Source organism: Aquarana catesbeiana, linkage group LG08 (genome assembly GCF_042186555.1).
Source record: "Aquarana catesbeiana isolate 2022-GZ linkage group LG08, ASM4218655v1, whole genome shotgun sequence".
Classification (NCBI taxonomy): domain Eukaryota; kingdom Metazoa; phylum Chordata; class Amphibia; order Anura; family Ranidae; genus Aquarana; species Aquarana catesbeiana.
In genome coordinates, this window is record NC_133331.1 from 284,230,868 (window position 1) to 284,254,303 (window position 23,436).

The following is a 23,436-nucleotide window of genomic DNA, read 5'->3' on the forward strand; positions in this document are numbered from 1 at the left end:
CACACTACATTCTCCGACAGATCTCCCCCACCATTCACACTACATTCTCCGACAGCTCTCCTCCCACCATCCACACTACATTCTCTGAAAGCTCTCCTCCACCATCCACGCTACATTCTCCGACAGCTCAACTCCACCATCCACACTACATTCTCCGACAGCTCTCCTCCACCATCCACACTACATTCTCCGACAGATCTCCTCCACCATCCACACTACATTCTCTGACAGCTCTCCTCCACCATCCACACTACATTCTCCGACAGCTCAACTCCACCATCCACACTATATTCTCCGACAGCTCTCCTCCACCATCCACGCTACATTCTCCGACAGATCTCCTCCACCATCCACACTACATTCTCCGACAGCTCTCCTCCACCATCCACACTACATTCTCTGACAGCTCTCCACCACCATCCACACTACATTCTCCAACAGCTCTCCCCCACCATCCACACTACATTCTCCGACAGATCTCCACCACCATTAACACTACATTCTCCGACAGCTCTCCTCCACCATCCACACTACATTCTCCGACAGCTCTCCTCCACCATCCACACTACATTCTCCGACAGCTCTCCTCCACCATCCACACTACATTCTCCGACAGATCTCCCCCACCATTCACACTACATTCTCCGACAGCTCTCCTCCCACCATCCACACTACATTCTCTGAAAGCTCTCCTCCACCATCCACGCTACATTCTCCGACAGCTCAACTCCACCATCCACACTACATTCTCCGACAGCTCTCCTCCACCATCCACACTACATTCTCCGACAGATCTCCTCCACCATCCACACTACATTCTCTGACAGCTCTCCTCCACCATCCACACTACATTCTCCGACAGCTCAACTCCACCATCCACACTATATTCTCCGACAGCTCTCCTCCACCATCCACACTACATTCTCCGACAGATCTCCTCCACCATACACACTACATTCTCCGACAGCTCTCCTCCACCATCCACACTACATTCTCTGACAGCTCTCCACCACCATCCACACTACATTCTCCAACAGCTCTCCCCCACCATCCACACTACATTCTCCGACAGATATCCACCACCATTAACACTACATTCTCCGACAGCTCTCCTCCACCATCCACACTACATTCTCCGACAGCTCTCCTCCACCATCCACACTACATTCTCCGACAGCTCTACTCCACCATCTGGACTACATTCTCCAACAGCTCCCCCCCCACCATCCACACTATATTCTTTTGACAGTTCTCCTCCACTCTGTGTGCAGTAGTAGTAGTTTCTTTTGTTGGCTTATTCAAGTGCCTTTATTACAACAACAATAATAGAGGTTGTCTATGAAGGCCACTCTTCCATGAACAATCAATATTCATGAGAATTTCACTTTTCACTCATGTAAGGGTTCATATCCTGTTGCTTGTGTGACTTTTCTGATGACTGAGATGGTCCTCTTTCTGAAGGGAACATTTTCCTTACTCTAAACATGAGAAGAGGTGCTCACCTGTTTGACCTTTCTGGTGTAAGACGTTTTCCTTCCTCACTGAAATATTTGTGCGTTTTGTGTTGTGTAGGAATCGCTCTGTTATCTGTGAAATATTTTCCACACGCTGCACATGACAATGAATGATCTACTGATTGAACTCTTTCATGGCGTGAAGATTCCTGGGGATTGGATGAATCTGCTGAATCTCACTTTGAGAGATCTCAGATATATATCTGGAGTACAAGTTTATGATTTTATTGAAGATTCCTCAGGATTAGAGGGACCAATTGATCTGTCCAAATGGTAAGGTCTGTGATGCATATTTTGACTAAAGGTTTTTTTTTTTTTTCTTGAAGAATAGCATACTATCCCATTACATTGTGCATAAAAACTTGGAAATGAAAAAAAAATCTCCCTCTGAGGTACTTTTATTTCATAAACGGTAACCTGTTTTTGGAATGCAATTTTTAAATAAATGTTAATGTATGCTTTATGTTTTACATTTAGAAGTCATATATGTTGGTACAGCACTCAACAGTTCCACAGAGTTCTGGTATTGGGAGTAACCATATGAAAAAATATAAATACAAATCAGATAAACAATACAATACACTCAAACCACTTTGGATAAAGTCATTGTGCTATGATGCAATGATGACATTTGTACTGTGAGAATGCAGTAGAGACTTTCCACTACTTCATTTGTTAGGAACATGACATTATATTGAGGAATGGAGATGGACCTTTCATATGGTGTACAGTATCTCCTCCACATTTGTTGGGAACATGACGTTATATTGAGTAATGGAGATGGACCTTTCATATGGTGTACAGTATCTCCTCCTCATTTGCTGGGACTATGGGGTTATATGGAAAAAACAAATGTTACATTCTTCAAGAGAGAACTAGAGATATGTATACCATATGGCCTGCAATATCTCTACTACATTTGTTGGGAATGTTGGGTTTAGAGGTAGATACATTGATGATGTTCTTATTGTCAACAATTAAGTTTTCTTAATCTTTTCCTAACTGAAGTATGTAAAGATTATATTGAGGAATTGAGATGGACCTTTCACATGGTGTACAGTATCTCCTCCTCATTTGTTAGGAACATGACATTATATTGAGGAATGGAGATGGACCTTCCATATGGTGTACAGTATCTCCTCCTCATTTGTTGGGAACATGACGTTATATTGAGGAATGGAGATGGACCTTTCATATGGTGTACAGTATCTCCTCCTCGTTTATTGGGAACATGACGTTATATTGAGGTATGGAGATGGACCTTTCATATGGTGTACAGTATCTCCTCCTCATTTGTTAGGAACATGACATTATATTGGGGAATGGAGATGGACCTTCCATATGGTGTACAGTATCTCCTCCTCATTTGTTGGGAACATGACATTATATTGGGGAATGGAGATGGACCTTTCATATGGTGTACAGTATCTCCTACTCATTTGTTGGAAACATGACATTATGCTGAGGAATTGAGATGGACTTTTGATATTGTAAACGTATAAAATCTGTAAACGTATAAAATCTAGGAAACGGGACTTTGGGGGCACAACGGTATTAGACTACGGAAAGTTAAGTTTTTTTTGGAATTTTTATTATTAAAGTACAAAAAGACAAAGAACAAACATAGAAGTTTAAAAACAAATCAGGCTAGACACAAAACCTTTTGAAAAACTTTTGATATTGTCTATAGCATCTTATCTTCGTTTGTTGTTAACATTTCGTTGCTGTAAATTTAAAGATTATATTCTTCCCGATTCTTCCCGAAGACTGGAGGTTTGTATATCATATTGCCAACAATACCTCCACCATCATCGTTGGGAACACTGGGTTGTGGGGTAGGTACATCGATGACGTCAACAGTTCAGGTTTCTTAATCTTTTCCTTACTGAATAATGTGAAGCTAGGGCAGCACAAATCATGTGTTTTTGGAGAAAAAAATGTTCATTTCTCTCTACAGAAAGGATTCTTTGCTTGAAGATATGTAGAATACAATTTCATAGGAAATGTCTCAAACTGAAATCTGTGAATCTTCTGCTATCCAACTAAGCTTTTTAATCCTGGAGCAAATTTTTCCCTAAACTAAACTTGAAAAAGGATATTCACCTATGTGAATTCTCTCCTTTCAGTTTTACACTTTTCTGAATAAAACACTTTCCGCACTCCAAACAGGATGCTTGCCTTTAGTTTCTCATTAAAATGTATCCGGCAGTCAGATCAGGAAAAAAGACGCTCACCTGTGTGAATTGTCTGGTGTCTAAGAAGTTTTTCTTTTACAATGAAACATTTCCCGCACTCGGAACAGGAAAAAGGACGCTCACCTGTGTGAATTCTTTGGTGTCTAAGAAGGCCTCCTTTCTCCGTGAAACATTTCCCGCACTCGGAACAGGAAAAAGGACGCTCACCTGTGTGAATTCTCTGGTGTACAAGAAGGCCTCCTTTCTGACTAAAACATTTCCCGCACTCTGAACACGAAAAAGGACGCTCATGTGTGTGAATTCTCTGGTGTCTAAGAAGGCCTCCTCTCTCTGTGAAACATTTCCCGCACTCTGAGCAGGAAAAAGGACGCTCGCCTGTGTGAATTCTCCGGTGTATAAAAAGGTCCCCTTTGTGAGTGAAACATTTACCGCACTCTGAACAGGAAAAAGGACGCTCACCCGTGTGAATTCTCTGGTGTATAAGAAGGATTCCTTTCTGAGTGAAACACTTCCCGCACTCTGAACAGGAAAAAGGACGCTCACCTGTGTGACTTCTTTGGTGTACAAAAAGTTTTCCTTTCTTAGTGAAACATTTCCCACACTCCAAACAGGAAGAAGGATGTTCACAAGTGTGAGTTCTCTGGTGTCTAAGAAGTGCTCTGTTGTCAGTGAAAGATTTCCCACACTCCAAACATGACAATGAATTGTCTACTATATGATCTTCTCCATGGCTAAAAGAAGACTGCTTGGAATTAGATGGATCTGTTGACCTATCCACACTGTGAGATTTTAGATGAATATCTGAAGATATATTACATGAATGATCAGTGGATTCCTCAGGATTAGAGGGAAACATTGGTTTTGCCAAACAGTAAGATTTGTGATGTATAATTTGACCAAAGGAACTCGTTTTTGGAGAATGTTGTGCTGTCCCGTTATCTTGTGCATCATTTGGAAATATAAGAAGATCTCCATCTGAGGTATTCATATTCCGTACACAGTGTCCATCTGCTGGAAAGCAATGTTTAAAAATGTGTTATAGGAATTATTCTAGTCTTGCATTCAAGAGTCTCATATTGTGATGTAACTTTTACCAACTTCACAGGTGTTTGGCATAGTATTAGATACAATCATATCAGAAAAATATAAATACAAGCCACATAAAGGACACAATACAACCAAACCACATGGGGTAACAGTGTTTGTGCATTGATGACATTGTTACTGTGAGAAAAGAAATAGAAATGGAATAATCTCATTTTATGGTAATATGATAACATTCTGAAAAACAGGGAAGGCCCTTTCATATGGTGTACAGTATCTCCACCTCATTGTTGTGAACATGATTTTATATTGAGGAATGGAGATGGACCTTTCATATGGTGTACAGTATCTCCTCCTCATTTGTTGGGAACATGACGTTATATTGAGGAATGGAGATGGACCTTTCATATGCTGTACAGTATCTCCTCCTCATTTGTTGGGAACATGACATTATATTGAGGAATGGAGATGGACCTTTCATATGGTGTACAGTATCTCCTCCTCATTTGTTGGGAACATTACGTTATATTGAGGAATTAAGATGGACCTTTCATATGGTGTACAGTATCTCCTCCTCATTTTATGGTAATATGATAACATTCTGAAAAACAGGGAAGGCCCTTTCATATGGTGTACAGTATCTCCTCCTCATTTGTTGGGAACATTACGTTATATTGAGGAATGGAGATGAACCTTTCATATGGTGTACAGTATCTCCTCCTCATTTCTTGTGAACATGACGTTATATTGAGGAATGGAGATGAACCTTTCATATGGTGTACAGTATCTCCTCCTCATTTGTAGGGAACATGACATTATATTGAGGAATGGAGATGGACCTTTCATATGGTGTACAGTATCTCCTCCTCAATTATTGGGAACATGACGTTATATTGAGGAATGGAGATGGACCTTTCATATGGTGTACAGTATCTCCACCTCATTTGTTGGGAACATGACGTTATATTGAGGAATGGAGATGGACCTTTCATATGGTGTACAGTATTTTTTCCTCACTTGTTGGGAACATGACATATTGAGGAATAGAGATGGGCCTTTCATGTGGTGTACAGTATCTCTTCCTCATTTGCTGGGACTATGGGGTTATATGGAAAAAACAAAGATTACATTGTTCAAGAGAAAACTAGAGATATTTATACCATATGGCCTGCAATATCTCTACTAATATTGTTGGGAATGTTGAGCTTAGAGGTAGATACATTGATGATGTTCTTATTGACAGTTTGTTAAGTTTTCTTAATCTTTTCCTAATAGGGAAATTCTGGGAAATGGGAAATTGATGTGAAGTTCTCTGTATAGAGAAAGACTTGAAAAACGTAGAATAGAAAACATGGACAAAATCACAGAAGAATGTTGATCCAAGGAGTTATCTGATTATCATTTGGGATCAGTAAGAAATCACTTAAAATTCTGCTTTATGTCGGTTCCTACCTTTACTTGGATCGACTGTGGTTTTAGGAATTCCATTGTTTTGTGGAGAGTGAATTCCACAGACATTTGTCTTTTTAAAACTATCTAATGATGTAAATTTATACTTTATAATCATAAAACAAAAAATGAAAATGTGAACTGTTTCTGCATTTAGTGTTTATTACTTACTTGTGTCCATATGTAGAGAAGATTCCTCCTGTTTACTTTTCATAATCATCTCCTCCTCCTCCATTGACTGCTGATCTCCACTCAACAACCTCTCTTCTTTTTCTTCTTTAACCTCAACTTTGATGACCTTAAGTTCTTCACCCTAAAACCCAAATAAAATAAAATTTATTTGAAACAAGATTACATAGAAGACTTTTAGCTCTAAGTTTGGAATACATTTTTAGGTTTACATGGTCAATCCCACCTACCTGATGATGGTGAGGGATGGTGCGATCTTCCTGTGTGGAATCCCGGGAATACAGAGGACGGGAACATCTCTCTGGTGGGTTCCCATGACTGGATCCATCTGTAGGAAACACACACACTGACTGAATACATTGTTTCTATGTGTTTATCAGATGATGGGGGATCTAGGTGGACCCTCTGTACTGCTCTCTCCTTTACAATAAAGTCTCCTCTTACCCGCTGATTCTTCATCATGACGTCCTTGTAGAGGTTATATTACCTGGTGATCGGCAAGTCCTACATATCCTCAATTATCAATCTATATACATGAACAGATTCTGTATTTAGTGTTCATTATTCACCTGTGCTCATATTTATAGAAGGTTCCTCCTGTTTAATTTTTACCATCATCCCAATTTCTTCCACAGAATCGTGATAACCTGTCATAGTCCTCTCCTCTTCTTCCTTTTTGACCTCAATTTTCACATACATCTGATCTTCATGCTAATCCAACAAAATGAGAAAAAAAAACATTTAACTGTGAGGACGATTAGACTGAGAGAACAGTATAATCTCACACAGCCAAGAGTCACTTTTGTGTTCTACTCATCTACCTGATGATGGTGAGGGATGGTGTGATCTTCCTGTGTGGAATCCTGGGAATACAGAGGACGGGGACATCTCTCTGGTGGGTTCCCATTACTGGATCCATCTGTAGGAAACACACACACTGACTGAATACAATGAGATCCATTCACAAAGCGGTATCTTACCACACCCAAGTATGCGGTAAGATACCACACAGCGTTTTTCAAAAAGTTTTGGCATTCACTAAAAGACACTACTAAAATACCGCATTAGCTATTTCGTGAAGTGGCAATTTATCACTGGCGGTAGTCAGAATCCTTAGCACAGACTGTAAATTGCTGACTTTTACGGAGCGTGCTACCGCCGGCGTCCTTTACAAACCGTAAATGTCATGGTTGTTAAGGAGCGGGCGGCCGCCGCATCTTTAACAACTGATGATTCATCAGCTATCAGCAGGGTTCTTCACTGACAGCTGATTATAAAAAAAAAGATTTGCCGGCAATGTAATATTAAGAAAAAAAAAATGTCATCCCTCCCCCCTCAAATCAATACCAGACCTTTATCTGAGCATGCGTTCCCCCCTCCTGAACCATACCAGGCCACATGCTCTTAAAATGGGGGGTGCTTTGGGGCTGGCCAGTCCAGTGGTTGTGGGGGGCTTATTGGAAATCTGGAAGCCCCCTTTAACAAAGGAGCCCCCAGATCCCAGCCCCTCCCCCCATGTGAATGAGCATGCCGTACATAGTACCCCCGCTCATTCATCAAAAAAACCCCAAAAAAACGTAGTTTAAAAAAAGACAGTAGGCAGTGTTTGACAAGGCCCCTTTAACAAAACCCCTTTTGTTTTCTTAATTTTTCAGCTGATGACTCATCGGTTGTTTAGGCTGCAGCAGCCGCCCACTCCTTAACAACCATGTTGTTTACTGGTTGTTAAGGACGCAAGCGGCCAGCCAATTAGCCAATACACATTCCATAAATAACGCATACCTCGATCACTGTTTTATTTATTTATTTTCTTCTATGAATTGAGTATTGAGTATGCGGTATTTACTGAGCGTCTTCAGCGTTTTGTAGTAAAAAAACGCAGAACGATTAAGTGAATTGACAGTGTCAGGTTTGCATGTGATATTTAGGGAAAATATGTCTGCACACCTACGTACCGCATGCGATCTGGTTGCTGTGAATGGAGCCCATTGTTTCTATGTGTTTATCAGATGATGGAGGATCTAGGTCAGGGGTCTCAAACAGTCCTCCAGCTGTTGCGAAACTACAAGTCCCATCATGCCTCTTCCTGTGGGAGTCATGCTTGTAAATGTCAGCCTTGCAATGCCTCCTGGGACTTTCGCAACAGCTGGAGGGCCACCAGTTTGAGACCCCTGATCTAGGTGGACCCTCCGTACTGCTCTCTCCTTTACAATAAAGTCTCCTCTTACCCGGTGATGTGAGGGGCGGCTGATTCTCCATCATGACGTCCTTGTAGAGATCCTTGTGTCCTTCTAAATACTCCCACTCCTCCATGGAGAAATAGACAGTGACATCCTGACACCTTATAGGAACCTGACACACACAATGATACAGTCACCATCCAGACACATCCCTTGTCTGTTACTGGATAATGTAACAATTATTACTACAGACTTCCCAGAATTCTCCTGACCTGTCCGGTTAGGGGTTAGCAATAATGTATTTTAAACCACTTGCCGCCCGCCCTATTACCAAATGACGGCGGCAAAGTGGTTTGATATTCCTGACCGGACGTCATATGACGTGATCAGGAATATCGAGCCGCTGCGCGCCCCCGGGGGCGTGCATCGCGACGAACGTTGTTGCGGGGTGTCAGTCTGACACCCTGCAACACCGATCTAGGTAAAGAGTCTCTGACGGAGACTCTTTACCACGTGATCAGCCGTGTCCAATCACGGCTGATCACGATGTAAATAGAAAGAGCCGGTGATTGGCTTTTCCTCACTCGTGTCTGACAGACGCAAGTAGAGGAGAGCCGATTGGCTGCTCTCCTGACAGGGGGGGTCTGTGCTGATTAATTATCAGCACAGCCCCCCCCCCTCGGATCCCGCCCAGGACCACCAGGGAAGCCGCCCAGGACCACCAGGGAAGCCATCCACACTGGACCACCAGGTATGCCCCTAGACCCCCAGGGAAATGCCACTATGTGCCCAGGCAGCTGCCAATCTGTGCCCAGAGAGCTGCCAATCAGTGCCCACTCCAATGCCTACCACTGCCAGTGCCACCAGGGATGCCCATCAGTGCCTCATATCAGTGCCGCGTATCAGTGCCCATCAGTGCCACGTATCAGTGCCCAGTAGTGCCGCCTATCAGTGCCCAGCAGTGCCACCCTATCAGTGCCCATCAGTGTCGCCTATCAATGCCCATGAGTGCTGCATATCAGTGCCACCCATCAATGCCGCCTACCAGTGCCCATCAGTGCTGCATATCAGTGCCCATCGTCAGTGCCCGTCAGTGTCCGCTCATTGGTGCCACCTCATCGGTGCCACCGTATCAGTGCCTGTCAGTGCCACCTTATCAGTGCCCATCAGTGAAAGAGAAAACTTATTTATTTACACATTTTTTTAACAGAAACAAAAGCAAAACTTTTATTTTTTTCAAAATTTTCAGTCTTTTTTTATTTGTTTAGCAAAAAATAAAAACTGCAGAGGTGATCAAATACCACCAAAAGAAAGCTCTATTTGTGGGAACAAAATGATAAAAATTTAGTTTGGGTACAGTGTTGTGTGACTGCGCAATTGTCATTCAAACTGCGACAGCGCTGAAAGCTGAAAATTGGTCTGGGCAGGAAGGTGTATAAGTGCCCTGTATTGAAGTGGTTAAATAAAGACAAGTTATATTTCTCAACCAGAGGTTATGTACCATCACAATGCACACAATACAAACATTTGGTCTGATCTTCTACATATCTTGCCACAAAGAAGACACGCCATCCATTATCTCACAGTGACAGGAGCCAACAACCCTGAGATATCTACATGGAAGATGGATAAATGCTTCAATATTTAGGATTTATCTGGTCTACAAACCAGAGGATCTGGATGGACAGTTGGATAAATGGTTCTATATTTAGGATGTATCCGGTCTATAAACCAGAGGCTCTGGATGGACAGTTGGATAAATGGCTCTATATTTAGGATGTATCTGGTCTATAAACCAAAGGCTCTGGATGGACAGTTGGATAAATGGTTCTATATTTAGGATGTATCTGGACTATAAACCAGAGGCTCTGAATGGAATGGTCTGATCTTCTACATAGCCAACAACCCTGAGATATCTTCATGGAAGATGGATAAATGGCTCTATATTTATGATGTATCCGGTCTATAAACCAGAGGCTTTGGATGGAAAGTTGGATAAATGGTTCTATATTTAGGATGTATTTGGTCTATAAACCAGAAGCTCTGGATGGACAGTTGGATAAATGGTTCTATATTTAGGATGTATCTGGTCTATAAACCAGAGGCTCTGGGTGGACAGTTGGATAAATGGTTCTATATTTAGGATGTATCTGGTCTATAAACCAGAGGCTCTGGATGGACAGTTGGATAAATGGCTCTATATTTAGTATGTATCTGGTCTATAAACCAGAGGCTCTGGATGGACAGTTGGATATAAGGCTTTCTATTTACTTCGCATTTGAGAACATAATATGAACCTATGTATCTTATTACCTTCTCAGCTGCCAGTTCCAGCAATGTCTCCTCTCTACTTCCTTCAAACTCAACTATCACCCAGAACTTCCTGTTTGTATGTGACATCACTTCCTTTCTTATCTTACACCACTTCCTGTGTTCCACTCACATTGGTCAGATCTCCCCCTTTTGGAGAATATAAATCCTGCATGTTACGTAGTGCATTCTTCTATTATGTTATACACACAGTATCTCACAAAAGTAAGTACACCCCTCACATTTTTGTAAATATTTTATTCTATCTTTTCATGTGACAACACTGAAGAAATGACACTTTGCTACAATGTAAAGTAGTGAGTGTACAGCTTGTATAACAGTGTAAATTTGCTGTCCCCTGAAAATAACTCAACACACAGCCATTAATGTCTAATGTCACATGAAAAGAAAACATAAAATGTTTACAAAAATGTGAGGGGTGCACAAACTTTTGTGAGACACTGTATTATTATACGCAGAATATACCTCAAAACAGACAAAAAAAAAGGCAAGAATTTTGTGATTGAATTACATCATCATAACAATGTATATACAGTAATTGTAGGGACAGGAACCCGCTTTGACAGGCAGAGGACTGGAGCATAGGGAAAGGTTCCAGAGCAAGGATGGAAAGCATGGGGCCACCACTGTATACCTTCAGGACACCAGCTTCCAGATTTTCCACTAAATACCTTTTCTACTCCAGTGTTTTCTACCCTGGGAAAAGACCAAGTGAACAGGGAGGGGCCAGATGCTTGTGTGTGTACAAATTTGTGTATGTGGGGCTGCCATATATACAGGTGTGTGTGTTGGGGGGGGGGGTGTGGCTGACACATATACAGGTGTGAGGGGGCCGACATATATACAGGTGTGTGGGGGCGCTGACATATATACAGGTGTGTGTGTGTGGGGGGGGGGGGGGGGGGGCCGACACACAGTGGGGCAAAAAAGTATTTAGTCAGCCACCAATTGTGCAAGTTCTCAAACTTACAAAGATGAGAGAGGCCTGTAATTGCCATCATAGGTATACCTCAACTATGAGAAACAAAATGTGGAAACAAATCCAGACAATCACATTGTCTAATTTGGAAAGAATTTATTTGCAAATTATGGTGGAAAATAAGTATTTGGTCAATATCAAAAGTTCATCTCAATACTCTGTTATATATCCTTTGTTGGCAATGACAGAGGTCAAACGTCTTCTGTAAGTCTTCACAAGGTTGTCACACACTGTTGCTGGTATGTTGGCCCATTCCTCCATGCAGATTTTCTCTAGGGCAGTAATGTTTTGGGGCTGTCGCTGTTTAACACGGACTTTCAACTCCCTCCAAAGGTTTTCTATGGGGTTGAGATCTGGAGACTGGCTAGGCCACTCCAGGACCTTGAAATGCTTCTTACGAAGCCACTCCTTCGTTGCCCAGGCGGTGTGTTTGGGATCATTGTCATGCTGAAAGACCCAGCCACGTTTCATCTTCAATGCCCTTGCTGATGAGAGGAGGTTTGCACTCAAAATCTCACGATACATGGCCCCATTCATTCTTTCATGTACACGGATCAGTTGTCCTGTTCCCTTTGCAGGGAAACGGCCCCAAAGCATGATGTTGCCACCCCCATGCTTCACAGTAGGTATGGTGTTCTTTGGTTGTAACTCAGCATTCTCTCTCCTCCAAACACGACGAGTTGTGTTTCTACCAAACAGTTCTACTTTGGTTTCATCTGACCATATGACATTCTCTCAATCCTCTTCTGGATCATCCAAATGCTCTCTAGCTAACCTCAGACAGGCCCGGACATGTACTGGCTTAAGCAGGGGGATGCGTCTGGCACTGCAGGATCTGAGTCCCTGGTGGCGTAGTCTTCTCTTCATCTTTTTAAGTGGGAGAACTTGCACAATTGGTGGCTGACTAAATACTTTTTTGCCCCACTGTATATACAGGTGTGTGTGTGTGTGGAGGGGGGCTGACAAATATACAGGATTGGGGGGGCTGAGTGCGTACAGGTGAGGTGGCTGGTGTGCAGATTCGGTAGGATGGCCCATAGGCAAACCCTGGGGAATGTTGGTGGTAAGGCTGGGGGGGGGCTTGACTTACCCCCAGGATTCTCCAAACTATATATGTAGAGGCTAGAATATTCTAAGTTGGAAGGTGGGATCCTTTGCACCTACGCCATATATTGATATCCTTAATGAGTGTATTAATATCTTCTTCTGAAATAGATAACTACTGTGATAATTGAATCTTACTCATACCAAATCATGTAACGATTCTATGCATGTCATCTGTACTTAAATCTAATACGAAGTGAATTGTTTCTGTTGTGAAAATTTAAATAAACTTCTATGTTAAAAAAAAAAAAAAAGGCTGGGGGGGGGGGGGGGGGGGCAGGCCTAAAGCTGTGTAAGGGGCCCATAAATTTCTAATGGCTGCTCTGGGTCCCTTTAAGGGAAATGTGTGTGTGTACTCAGGGGTCAGGGGTCTCAACCGTGACAGGTGAGGAATACCGAGTTGGTCATGTAAAGGAGAGGAATTACTCGCAGTTCTCTCAGTATTAGTAGAAATGTATTTGGGATCCGGAAGTTTGGAGGTCCGCAGTGACATTCAGGTGGGAAAAGGACCTCCACTCCTGACTACGGGGACTCCAGTCTCTACTGGGCTAAGCAGGCCTCCAGGAAGAAGCACATTAAACAGGAAGCTCTTAGGACTTTTTTTGCCACTCCTATTCCTTTATATTGGCTTTTAATATTTACAAATGCAGCAATTTAGAATTTAGATGAAAGGTTTAGCACTGGGAAACACTTTTTAAAAGATAAAAAGTGCATTTTATATACAACTATATGGAACAAATGAGGGACAAATGAGGGGGAAAGAAGGACAGAGGGACATTGCTCCAAATCAGGGACAGTCCCTCGAAATCAGGGACAGTTGGGAGCTATGGCTCTACCATTGAGAACCGAGCGGCCAAACACCGCTGATGGCTCGGTTCTCACAGCTCCGTGAGCAGAGAGCTGGTGACTGTCACTCACTATCTCTGTTCTGCCCCCCCCCCCTCCCCCCATGCTCACTGGAGCGCTAGGCTGTGGAGGGGGCGGGAGCATCCGGCATGTGGGTGGATCCCAACTTCATTGTCTCAATCTTACCTGAGCTTGGACCGGCTCTGTGATGTCAGCCGACAGCGGGCTTCATCCCGCTGTCTGCTGAAAACAGGTCACGGGAGTGCAGAACGAACTGCACTCCTGTGATCCACAGGAGAAGTACAGCGAAACAAGCTTTCCCCCGTATTTCTCTTTTAAGACAAACGGCTTTGCACTTGGTCCCAAAGAGATATACCCCTGAATATTACATTATATATACAGTACTGTGCAAAAGTTTTAGGCAGGTGTGAAGAAGCGCTGTAGATTGTGAATGCTTTTAGAAATAGAAGTGTTAACGGTTTATTTTTGTAAATGAACAAAATGTAAAGTAAATGAACCGAAAGAGAAATCCAAATCAACTAATATTTGGTGTGACCACCCTTTGCCTTCAAACCAGCATCAATTCTTCTAGGTAGACTTGCACACAGTTTTTCAAGGAACTCGGCAGGTAGGTTGTTCCAAACATCTTGGAGAACCAACCACAGATCTTCTGCTGCCTTAACTCCTTCTGTCTCCTCATGTAATCCCGGACAGACTCCATGATGCTGAGATCAGGACTCTGTGGGGGCCAAACCATCACTTCCAGGACTCCCTGTGCTTTACACTGAGGTTAGTTCTTAATTACATTGGCTTTTTGGGGTCGTTGTCCTGCTGCAGAATACATTTGGGACCAATCACACTCCTCCCTGATGGTACGACATGATGGAGAAGTATCTGCCTGTATTTCTCAGCTTTAAGGACACCATTGATCGGGCCATTGGTTTCCGAAGGAAATATTTCCAGCACTAAACCATGACAAAGGGCACTCACCTGTACAACTTTTCTGGTGTGTAATGCCACGTACACACGAGCGGACTTTTCGAGCGGACTGGTCCGACGGACTTTCAACGGACTTTCCCAATGAACTGACTTGCCCACACACGATCACACCAAAGTCCAACGGATTCATACGTGATGGCGTACAACCGGACTAAAATAAGGAAGTTGATAGCCAGTAGCCAATAGCTGCCCTAGCGTCGGTTTTCGTCCGTCGGACCAGCATACAGACAAGCGGACTTTTCGATAAGAACTGGGTCCAGCGGAGTTCCAACGTAAAGATTTGACACATGTTCCAAATCTAAAGTCCGTCAGATTTTTCGACCGAAAAAGTCCGCTGAAGCCCACACACGGTCGAATTGTCCGCCGGACTCGATCCGTCGAACCAGTCCGGTCGAAAAGTCCGCTCGTGTGTACGCGGCATAAGAAGTTTTCCTTCCTAGTGGAAATTTTTCCCGCATCCTGAGCGAAAATATGGATGCTCCCTTTTGTTGGCTTTCAGGTGTGTAAGATATGTGAACTATTTCCCACACGCCGAACATGACAAGCAAATTCTCTACTCTGTGAATTTATGAAGAAAATTCCTTGAGATCTTCTGATCTATTTACATTGTGAGATCTCAGATGTACTGTATATCTGGCATAACTGTGTGATCCATCAGAAGATTCCTCAAGATTAGAGGGATTCATTGATCTTTCCAGGTGGTAAAGTCTTCTTGGAGAAAAGCGTATGGTCTCATTATCTTCTGCACAACAATCTGGAAATGAAATGAAAATCTCCCTCCATACTCTTATTTTATTCACAGTGACTATTTGTTGGAAAACTATTGTTTAATAAATGTTACAGTATGCTACATATTTTACATTCAGACATCATATATATTGGTACAGCACACAGAGTTGTGACATAGAATTGGGTGCAATAAATCAGATAAGGGATACAATACACTCAAACCACACTAGATAAGTGTCTGAGCAATGATGATAATTGTACTGTGAGAATGCAAATGGACCTTCCTCTACCAAATTTGTTGGGAACATGACATTATATTGAGCAGTGGCGGCCTGTTCACTGTGGGCTGCCCCCCCATCTATGCGTCCAGCCCCTTTCAGGACGCATGGATTCCTATGGCGGGGGCGGTACTTTTTGAAGCACCTGATTAGAGCCAGAGGCTCTAATAGGCTTCAAAATAGGGTGGGCTCGAGGGGGAAGAGAGTGCGCCCTGATCCCACCCAATTGTGTGACGATAGCGAATTAATTTCTGCTATTTTCACACTAACCTTCCTCCCCGCCAATCAGGAGGCAGGGCGTCAGACCTGTTTCCTGATCGGCCAAAGCGCCAGGCCACCCTATTGGATGCCTGGCGCTTAGGAAGAGGAGCGGACTCAGCGGAGGAGACACACGTGCTGGAGCGGAGGTCGCCGCTGCTCTGGTGCACTCACTGCACTGAGAGGAGCTGCTGCCTGTCGGTAAGTGCCAGGGGGGTCTGTCAGAGCCACGCGCCCCGCAAGTGGGGGGGGGGGTCGGTGAGCACAAGTGGCTGCATATACTGGGCACAAGTGTCTGCATATGATGGGCACAAGTGACTGCATTTTATGGGCACAAGTGGCTGCATTTGATGGGCACAGTGGCTGCGTTTGATGGGCACAGTGGCTGCGTTTGATGGGCACAATGGCTTCATATGATCGGCACAAGTGGCTGCATATGATGGGAACAAGTGGCTGCATTTGATGGGCACAAGTGGCTGCTTATGGTGGGCACAAGTGGCTGCATATGATTAGCACACGTGGCTGAATATGATGGGCACAATGGCTGCAATTTATGGGCACAATGGATGCATTTGATGGGCACAGTGAGGCTGCAATTGATGGGGGGGGTTTCAGTATTTTTCAGTTTGTTTGCGCCCCCCAAAAATTTTGAGCACCAGCCGCCACTGATATTGAGGAATGGAGATGGACCTTTATTATGATTTACAGTATCTCCTCCTCATTTGTTGGGAACATGACGTTATATTGAGGAATGGAGATGGACCTTTCATATGGTGTACAGTATCTCCTCCTCATTTGATGGGAACATGACGTTATATTGAGGAATGGAGGTGGACCTTTCATATGGTGTACAGTATCTCCACCTCATTTGTTGGGAACATGATATTATATTGAGGAATGGAGATGGACCTTTCATATGGTGTACAGTATCTCCTCAGTTGTTGGGAACATGATGTTATATTGAGGAATGGAGATGGACCTTTCATATGGTGTACAGTATCTCCTCCTCATTTGGTAGTGTGGTTAATTGAAAGATTCCATTCTTCTGAGGACGGGAGGTTTGTATATCATCAGGTCGTCAATACCTCCCACCATCATTTTGGGGTTGTGGGGTAGATACATTGATGATATTCTTATTGTCAACAGATCATGTTTCCTAACCTTTTCCTTACTGAATGAAGCGACATTCTCTGTCTGAAGTCAGCACAGCACAGACTGTGTGTTGTGGGAGGAAATAATGTTTGACTTCTGCCTACAGAAAGGATTATTTGCCAAAAGAGCTGTAGAAATGTAGAATACTATTCTACAGGAAATGGTTTAAAAGTGTCTTACTTTACATCACTGAATTTTCTGGTGCCCAACCAGATCTTTAGAAGAAAAACACAAAAAAGGATAATAATTTGTGTGAATTCTCATCCAAATATTACACTTTTCTGAGTGAAACATTTCCCACACTCCAAACAGAAGAATGAACGCACGTCCATGTGAATTTTCTGGTGTGTTGGAAGGTCTCCTTTCTGCATGAAACATTTCCCGCACTCTGAATATTCACAACGGTGCTCACCTGAGTGACTTTTCTGGTGTATAAGAAGTTTTGCTCTCTCAATGAAAGGTTTCCAAAACTTGGATAAGGAAAAAGGTTGCTAACCAGTGTGAGTTCTCTGGTGTATAAGAAGTTTTTCCTTCACAATGAAGCCTTTCCCGCACTCAGAACAGGAAAATGGACGCTCACCTGTGTGAATTTTTTGGTGTCTACTAAGGCCTCCTCTCTCTGTGAAACATTTCCCGCACTCCGAACAGGAAAAAGGACGCTCACCTGTGTGAATTCTCTGGTGTCGAAGAAGATCTGCTTTCTGAGAGAAACATTTCCCACAATCTGAACAGGAAAAAGGACGCTCGTGTGTGTGAATTCTCAGGTGTCTAAGAAGGCCTCCTCTCTCTGTGAAACACTTCCCGCACTCTGAACAGGAAAAAGGACGCTCCCCTGTGTGAATTCTCTGGTGTATAAAAAGGCCCTCTCTGTGTGCAAAACATTTCCCGCACTCTGAACAGGAAAAAGGGCGCTCACCGGTGTGAATTCTCTGGTGAATAAGGAGGATTCCTTTCTGAGTGAAACATTTCCCGCACTCTGAACAGGAAAAAGGACGCTCCCCCGTGTGAGTTCTCTGGTGTTTCAAAAGGTCCCCTTTTTGAGCAAAATATTTCCCGCACTCTGAACAGGATAAAGGACGCTCCCCTGTGTGAGTTCTCTGGTGTTTCAAAAGGTCCCCTTTTCGATTGAAACATTTTCCACACTCTGAACAGGATAAGGAACGCTCACCTGTATGACTTCTCTGGTGCGTAATTAGTTTTCCTTTCGTATCGAAACATTTCTCCTCACTGGAAATGGAAATAGGATGTTCATGTGTGTGAGTTCTCTGGTGTCTAAGAGGGGCTCTATTGTCAGTGAAAAATTTCCCACACTCTAAACATGACAATGAATTGTCTATTACAGGACCTCCTTCATAATTTAAAGAAGACTCCTTGGAATGAGATGGATCTGTTGATCTATCCACACTGTGAGATTTTGGATACATTTCTGAAGTCATATTATGTAAATGATAAGGGGATTCCTTAGGATTCGAAGGAGCCATAGATTTTGCCAAACAGTAAGGTCTTTGACCAAAGGAATTTGTTCTTGGGAAATGTTGTGCTGTCCCGTTATCTTGTTCATAATCTGGAAATAAAATAAGATCTCCCTCTGAGGTATTCATATTCCATACACAGTGTCCATCTGTTGGAAAGCAATGTTTAAAAAGTGTTAGAAGAATTCTTCTAGTCTTGGATTCAGGAGTCAATTACTTTGATGTAACTACAAAACATTCCAGCATTAGTATTAGGTGCAATCATAAAAAAGTGAATACAAGCAACATAAAGGACACAATACACCCCAAACCACATCGGGTAACAGTGTTTAGGCATTATTAACATTGTTAGCATGAGAATGGAAATAGACCTTTAACAGTGATGGACCTTTCATATGGTGTACAGTATCTCCACCTCATTTGTTGGGAACATGATATTATATTGAGGAATGGAGATGGACCCTTCATATGGTGTACAGTATCTCCTCCTCATTTGTTGGGAACATGACGTTATATTGAGGAACGGAGATGGACCTTTCATATGGTGTACAGTATCTCCTCCTCATTTGTTGGGAACATGACGTTATATTGAGGAATGGAGATGGGCCTTTCATATGGTGTACAGTATCTCCTCCTCATTTGTTGGGAACATGACATTATATTGAAGAATGGAGATGGACCTTTCATATGGTGTACAGTATCACCTCCTCATTTGTTGGGAACATGACGTTATATTGAGGAATGGAGATGGACCTTTCATATGGTGTACAGTATCTCCTCCTCATTTTTTGGGAACATGACGTTATATTGAGGAATGGAGATGGACCTTTCATATGGTGTCGTTTCTCCTTCTCTTTCGTTAGGAACATTGGGTAGTGCGGTAAATGTAAAGATTACATTCTACAAGACTGGAGATTTCTATATCATATGTACTACAATATCTCTACCATTTGTTGGGAATGTTGGTGTGAGGGACAGGTACATTGATGATGTTCCTACTGTCAAGAGTTACTTTTTTTAATCTTTTCCTTAATAAAGGATGTGAAGTTCTTTAACAGAGGCAAGATTAACTGTTTTTTGGAGGAAAAAATTTTAAACCTCTGCATGCAAAAATAATTCTTTGCAGAAGAGCTTTAAAATGTAGAATAGTATGACACAGGTAATGGATTTTACCAACTTAGTAGTTTATCTCATAAAATGTAAATAGCTACCAATCTTTGTAGGAAAAAACATGGTAGAACATTTAACCAGGGAGTTATCTGATTGCTATTTGGGATCAGGAAGGAATTATTTTATTGTAGGAGAAAATTATGGTTTATATAGGTCTTGGCCTTCACTTGGTTTGATTGTGGGTTTAAGATTGTTTGTGCAGAGCGAATTCAACAGACATGTAAATTAAAATTCAGGAAAGTAAAATTAAATGCTTTTGCATTTAGTGTTTATTACTTACTTGTGTCCATATGTAGAGAAGATTCCTCCTGTTTACTTTCCATAATCATCTCCCCCTCCTCCATAGACTGCTGATCTCCACTCACCAACCTCTCTTCTTCTTCCTCTTTAATCTCAACTTTGATGTATTTCAGTTCTTCAACCTAAACCCAAAATATGAAAGAAAACATCAAGAGGAACACAAAGTTACACAGAAGGATACCATTTCATAGCTCAGAGTAAATTTTAGGTCTACATATTCAGTTCCATCTACCTGATGATGGTGGGGGATGGTGTGATTTTCCTGTGTGGAATCCTGGGAATACAAAGGACGGGGGTTCCCATTACTGGATCCATCTGTAAGAAACACACACACTGACTGAATACATTGTTTCTATGTGTTTATCAGATGATGGGGGATCTAGGTGGACCCTCCGTACTGCTCTCTCCTTTACAATAAAGTCTCCTCTTACCCGGTGATGTGAGGGGCAGCTGATTCTCCATCATGACGCCCTTGTAGAGATCCCATTACCTGATAATGTTGAGGTCTACAGATCCTTAATTATCAATCTATAAACATGAAGAGTATCTTTATTTAGTGTTCATTACTCACCTGCATTGATATCTAGAGAGGGTTCTTCGTGTTTGATTGTCACCATCATCCCAACGCCCTCCGTAGACTCCTCATAACCAGTCACAGTCCTTTCCTCTTCTTCCTCTTCTTCCTCTTTAATCTTAATTTCCATATACATCTGTTCGTCATGCTAATCCAATAAAAAGAAAAACAAATCTTGAAACTGTGAGGACCAATAAACTGAGAGAACAGTATGATCTCATCCAGACAAGATTAACTTTTGTGTTCTACCCATCTACCTGATGATGGTGAGGGATGGTGTGATCTTCCTTTGTGGAACCCCAGGAATACAGAGGACGGGGACATCTCTCTGGTGGGTTCCCATTACTGGATCCATCTGTAGGAAACACACACACTGACTGAATACATTGTTTCTATGTGTTTATCAGATGATGGGGGATCTAGGTGGACCCTCCGTACTGCTCTCTTCTTTACAATAAAGTCTCCTCTTACCCGGTGATGTGAGGGGCGGCTGATTCTCCATCATGACGTCCTTGTAGAGATCCTTGTGTCCTTCTAAATACTCCCACTCCTCCATGGAGAAATAGACAGTGACATCCTGACACCTTATAGGAATCTGACACACACAATGATACAGTCACCATCCAGACACATCCCTTGTCTGTTACTGGATAATGTCCCAGAATTCCCGGCACCGCTCACCTCTCCTGTCAGCAGATCAATGATCTTATTGGTGACTTCTAAAACCTTCTTGGCACTGGTTACCTCTGTTGTCAGGCAGTGAGGTGGAGGCACTGTGATGGGTGATGTCCTATGAAGACGACTGCTGGGTGTTAAGGGATTGCCAGATATATAAACCAGAGGCTCTGGATGGACAGTTGGATAAATGGTTTTATATTTAGGATGTATCTGGTCTATAAACCAGAGGCTCTGGATGGACAGTTGGATAAATGGTTCTATATTTAGGATGTATCTGGTCTATAAACCAGAGGCCCTGGATGGACAGTTGGATAAATACTTCTATATTTAGGATGTATCTGGTCTATAAACCAGGGGCTCCGAAAGGACAGTTGGATAAATGGATCTATATTGAGGATGTTTCTATGTACATATTATAAGCCTTTGTTTTTACCTCCTCTGCTGCCAGTTCCAGTCTTGTCTCTACTTCCTCTCAACTATGGCCCGGAACTTCCTGTTTGTGAAAGCACTTCCTGTGTGCACATTACATCACTTCCTGTCTGTGTTCCACTCACAACTAGTAAAATCGCCCCCTTGTGGAGAATATAAATTTTACAGTCTATGTTACATACTGTACATGATTACATATGCAGATTATACAACATTTAAATGCAGACAGTGAAAAAAATATGAAATAAGAATTTGGTCCTTGAAATAGTAGAGGTGATTGTAGTCGATATATTGCAGTAAAAACAAATGGGTATGGTCTGTGCCACTTTTTTTTGATATTTAGATTTTGAGGACAATCTTTTAGGGTGTTCCCTTCTTCTTCATCCAAGCAGTAATGATACACAAAGTTTTATCAACATATTAAAGAGGAAGTAAACCCTGCAAAGTAAAAGCATATGCATAATGCATTGCTGGCCAGAGCCGTGTGACGTCACTCCCGCGCATGGTCACGGCACTTGCTCGTGAAGAAACGACACGGGGGCCATTTCTTCCCAGCACATGTGCCGATGACATGATCGGCGCAGTATACAGTAAGTATCTCCTAAACGGCGCACGTTGCCTTTAAAAAGTATTCATACCCCTTAAAATTTTCCACATTTTGTCATGTTACAACCATGAACGTGAATGTATTTTTTGGGGGGGGTTTTATGTGATAGACCAACACAAAGTGTCACATATTTGTTAAGTGGAAGGAAAATGATAAATGGTATTAAAAGCTTTTACAAATAAATATGTGAAAAGTGGGGTACATTTGTATTCAGCCCCCTTTAGTCTGATACCTCTAACTAAAATCTAGTGGAACCAATTGCCTTCAGAAGTCACCTAATTAGTAAATAAAGTCCACCTGTGTGTAATTTAATCTCAGTATAATAACAGTTGTTCTGTGAAGCCCTCAAAGGTTTGTTAGAGAACCTTCGTGAACAAAGAGCATTATTAAGGCCAAGGAACACACCAAACAGGTCAGGGATAAAGTTGTGGGGAAGTTTAAAGCAGGGTTAAGGTTATAAATAAATATCCCAAGCTTTAAACATCTTACGGAGTATTGTTCAATCCATCATCTGAAAATGGAAAGAGTATGGCACAACTGCAAACCTACCAAGACATGGCCGTCCACCTAAACTGACAGGCCGGGCAAGGAGAGCATTAATTAGAGAAGCAGCCGAGAGGCCCATAGTAACTCTGGAGGAGCTGCAGATATCCACAGCTCAGGTGGAAGAATCTGTCCACAGGACAACTATTAGTTGTGCTCTCCACACAGTAGGTGAGTAATAAAATAATACAGTACAAAAAATGGAAAATACCGCACTAAGTTATGAATAAATTATATATAAGCAGCAGCTCAAAGTGAGATACACAGAAAATAGAAAATTGTTAAAAAGGAGCCGCGCTAAACAAATAGAAATTTGATAAACATTGATAAGTGTAAAATCAGTCCATATAACCCAGATGTGCAAGATCTTTCAAAATCTTGAAGCAGCTCTCAACACAGCTACAGACTCATGCCCC

General features: G+C 42.3%; 1 protein-coding gene across 1 annotated transcript in view; it reads right to left on the reverse strand.

The window, feature by feature from the left end:
* LOC141104661 (uncharacterized) overlaps window positions 1-21,931 on the reverse strand; it is a 58,718-nt gene extending 36,787 nt beyond the window's left edge. The window contains exons 1-8 of the mRNA XM_073594327.1: window positions 21,445-21,931; window positions 21,235-21,358; window positions 21,021-21,118; window positions 20,761-20,911; window positions 20,422-20,504; window positions 20,170-20,311; window positions 7,213-7,310; window positions 6,961-7,102 (exon numbers count right to left, since the gene is read on the reverse strand). Coding sequence (XP_073450428.1) covers window positions 6,961-7,102; window positions 7,213-7,310; window positions 20,170-20,311; window positions 20,422-20,504; window positions 20,761-20,911; window positions 21,021-21,118; window positions 21,235-21,319 — 799 coding nt within the window. The 5' untranslated portion in view covers window positions 21,320-21,358; window positions 21,445-21,931. The remainder of the gene's footprint in view (window positions 1-6,960; window positions 7,103-7,212; window positions 7,311-20,169; window positions 20,312-20,421; window positions 20,505-20,760; window positions 20,912-21,020; window positions 21,119-21,234; window positions 21,359-21,444) is intronic.
* Window positions 21,932-23,436: the final 1,505 nt, after the last annotated feature.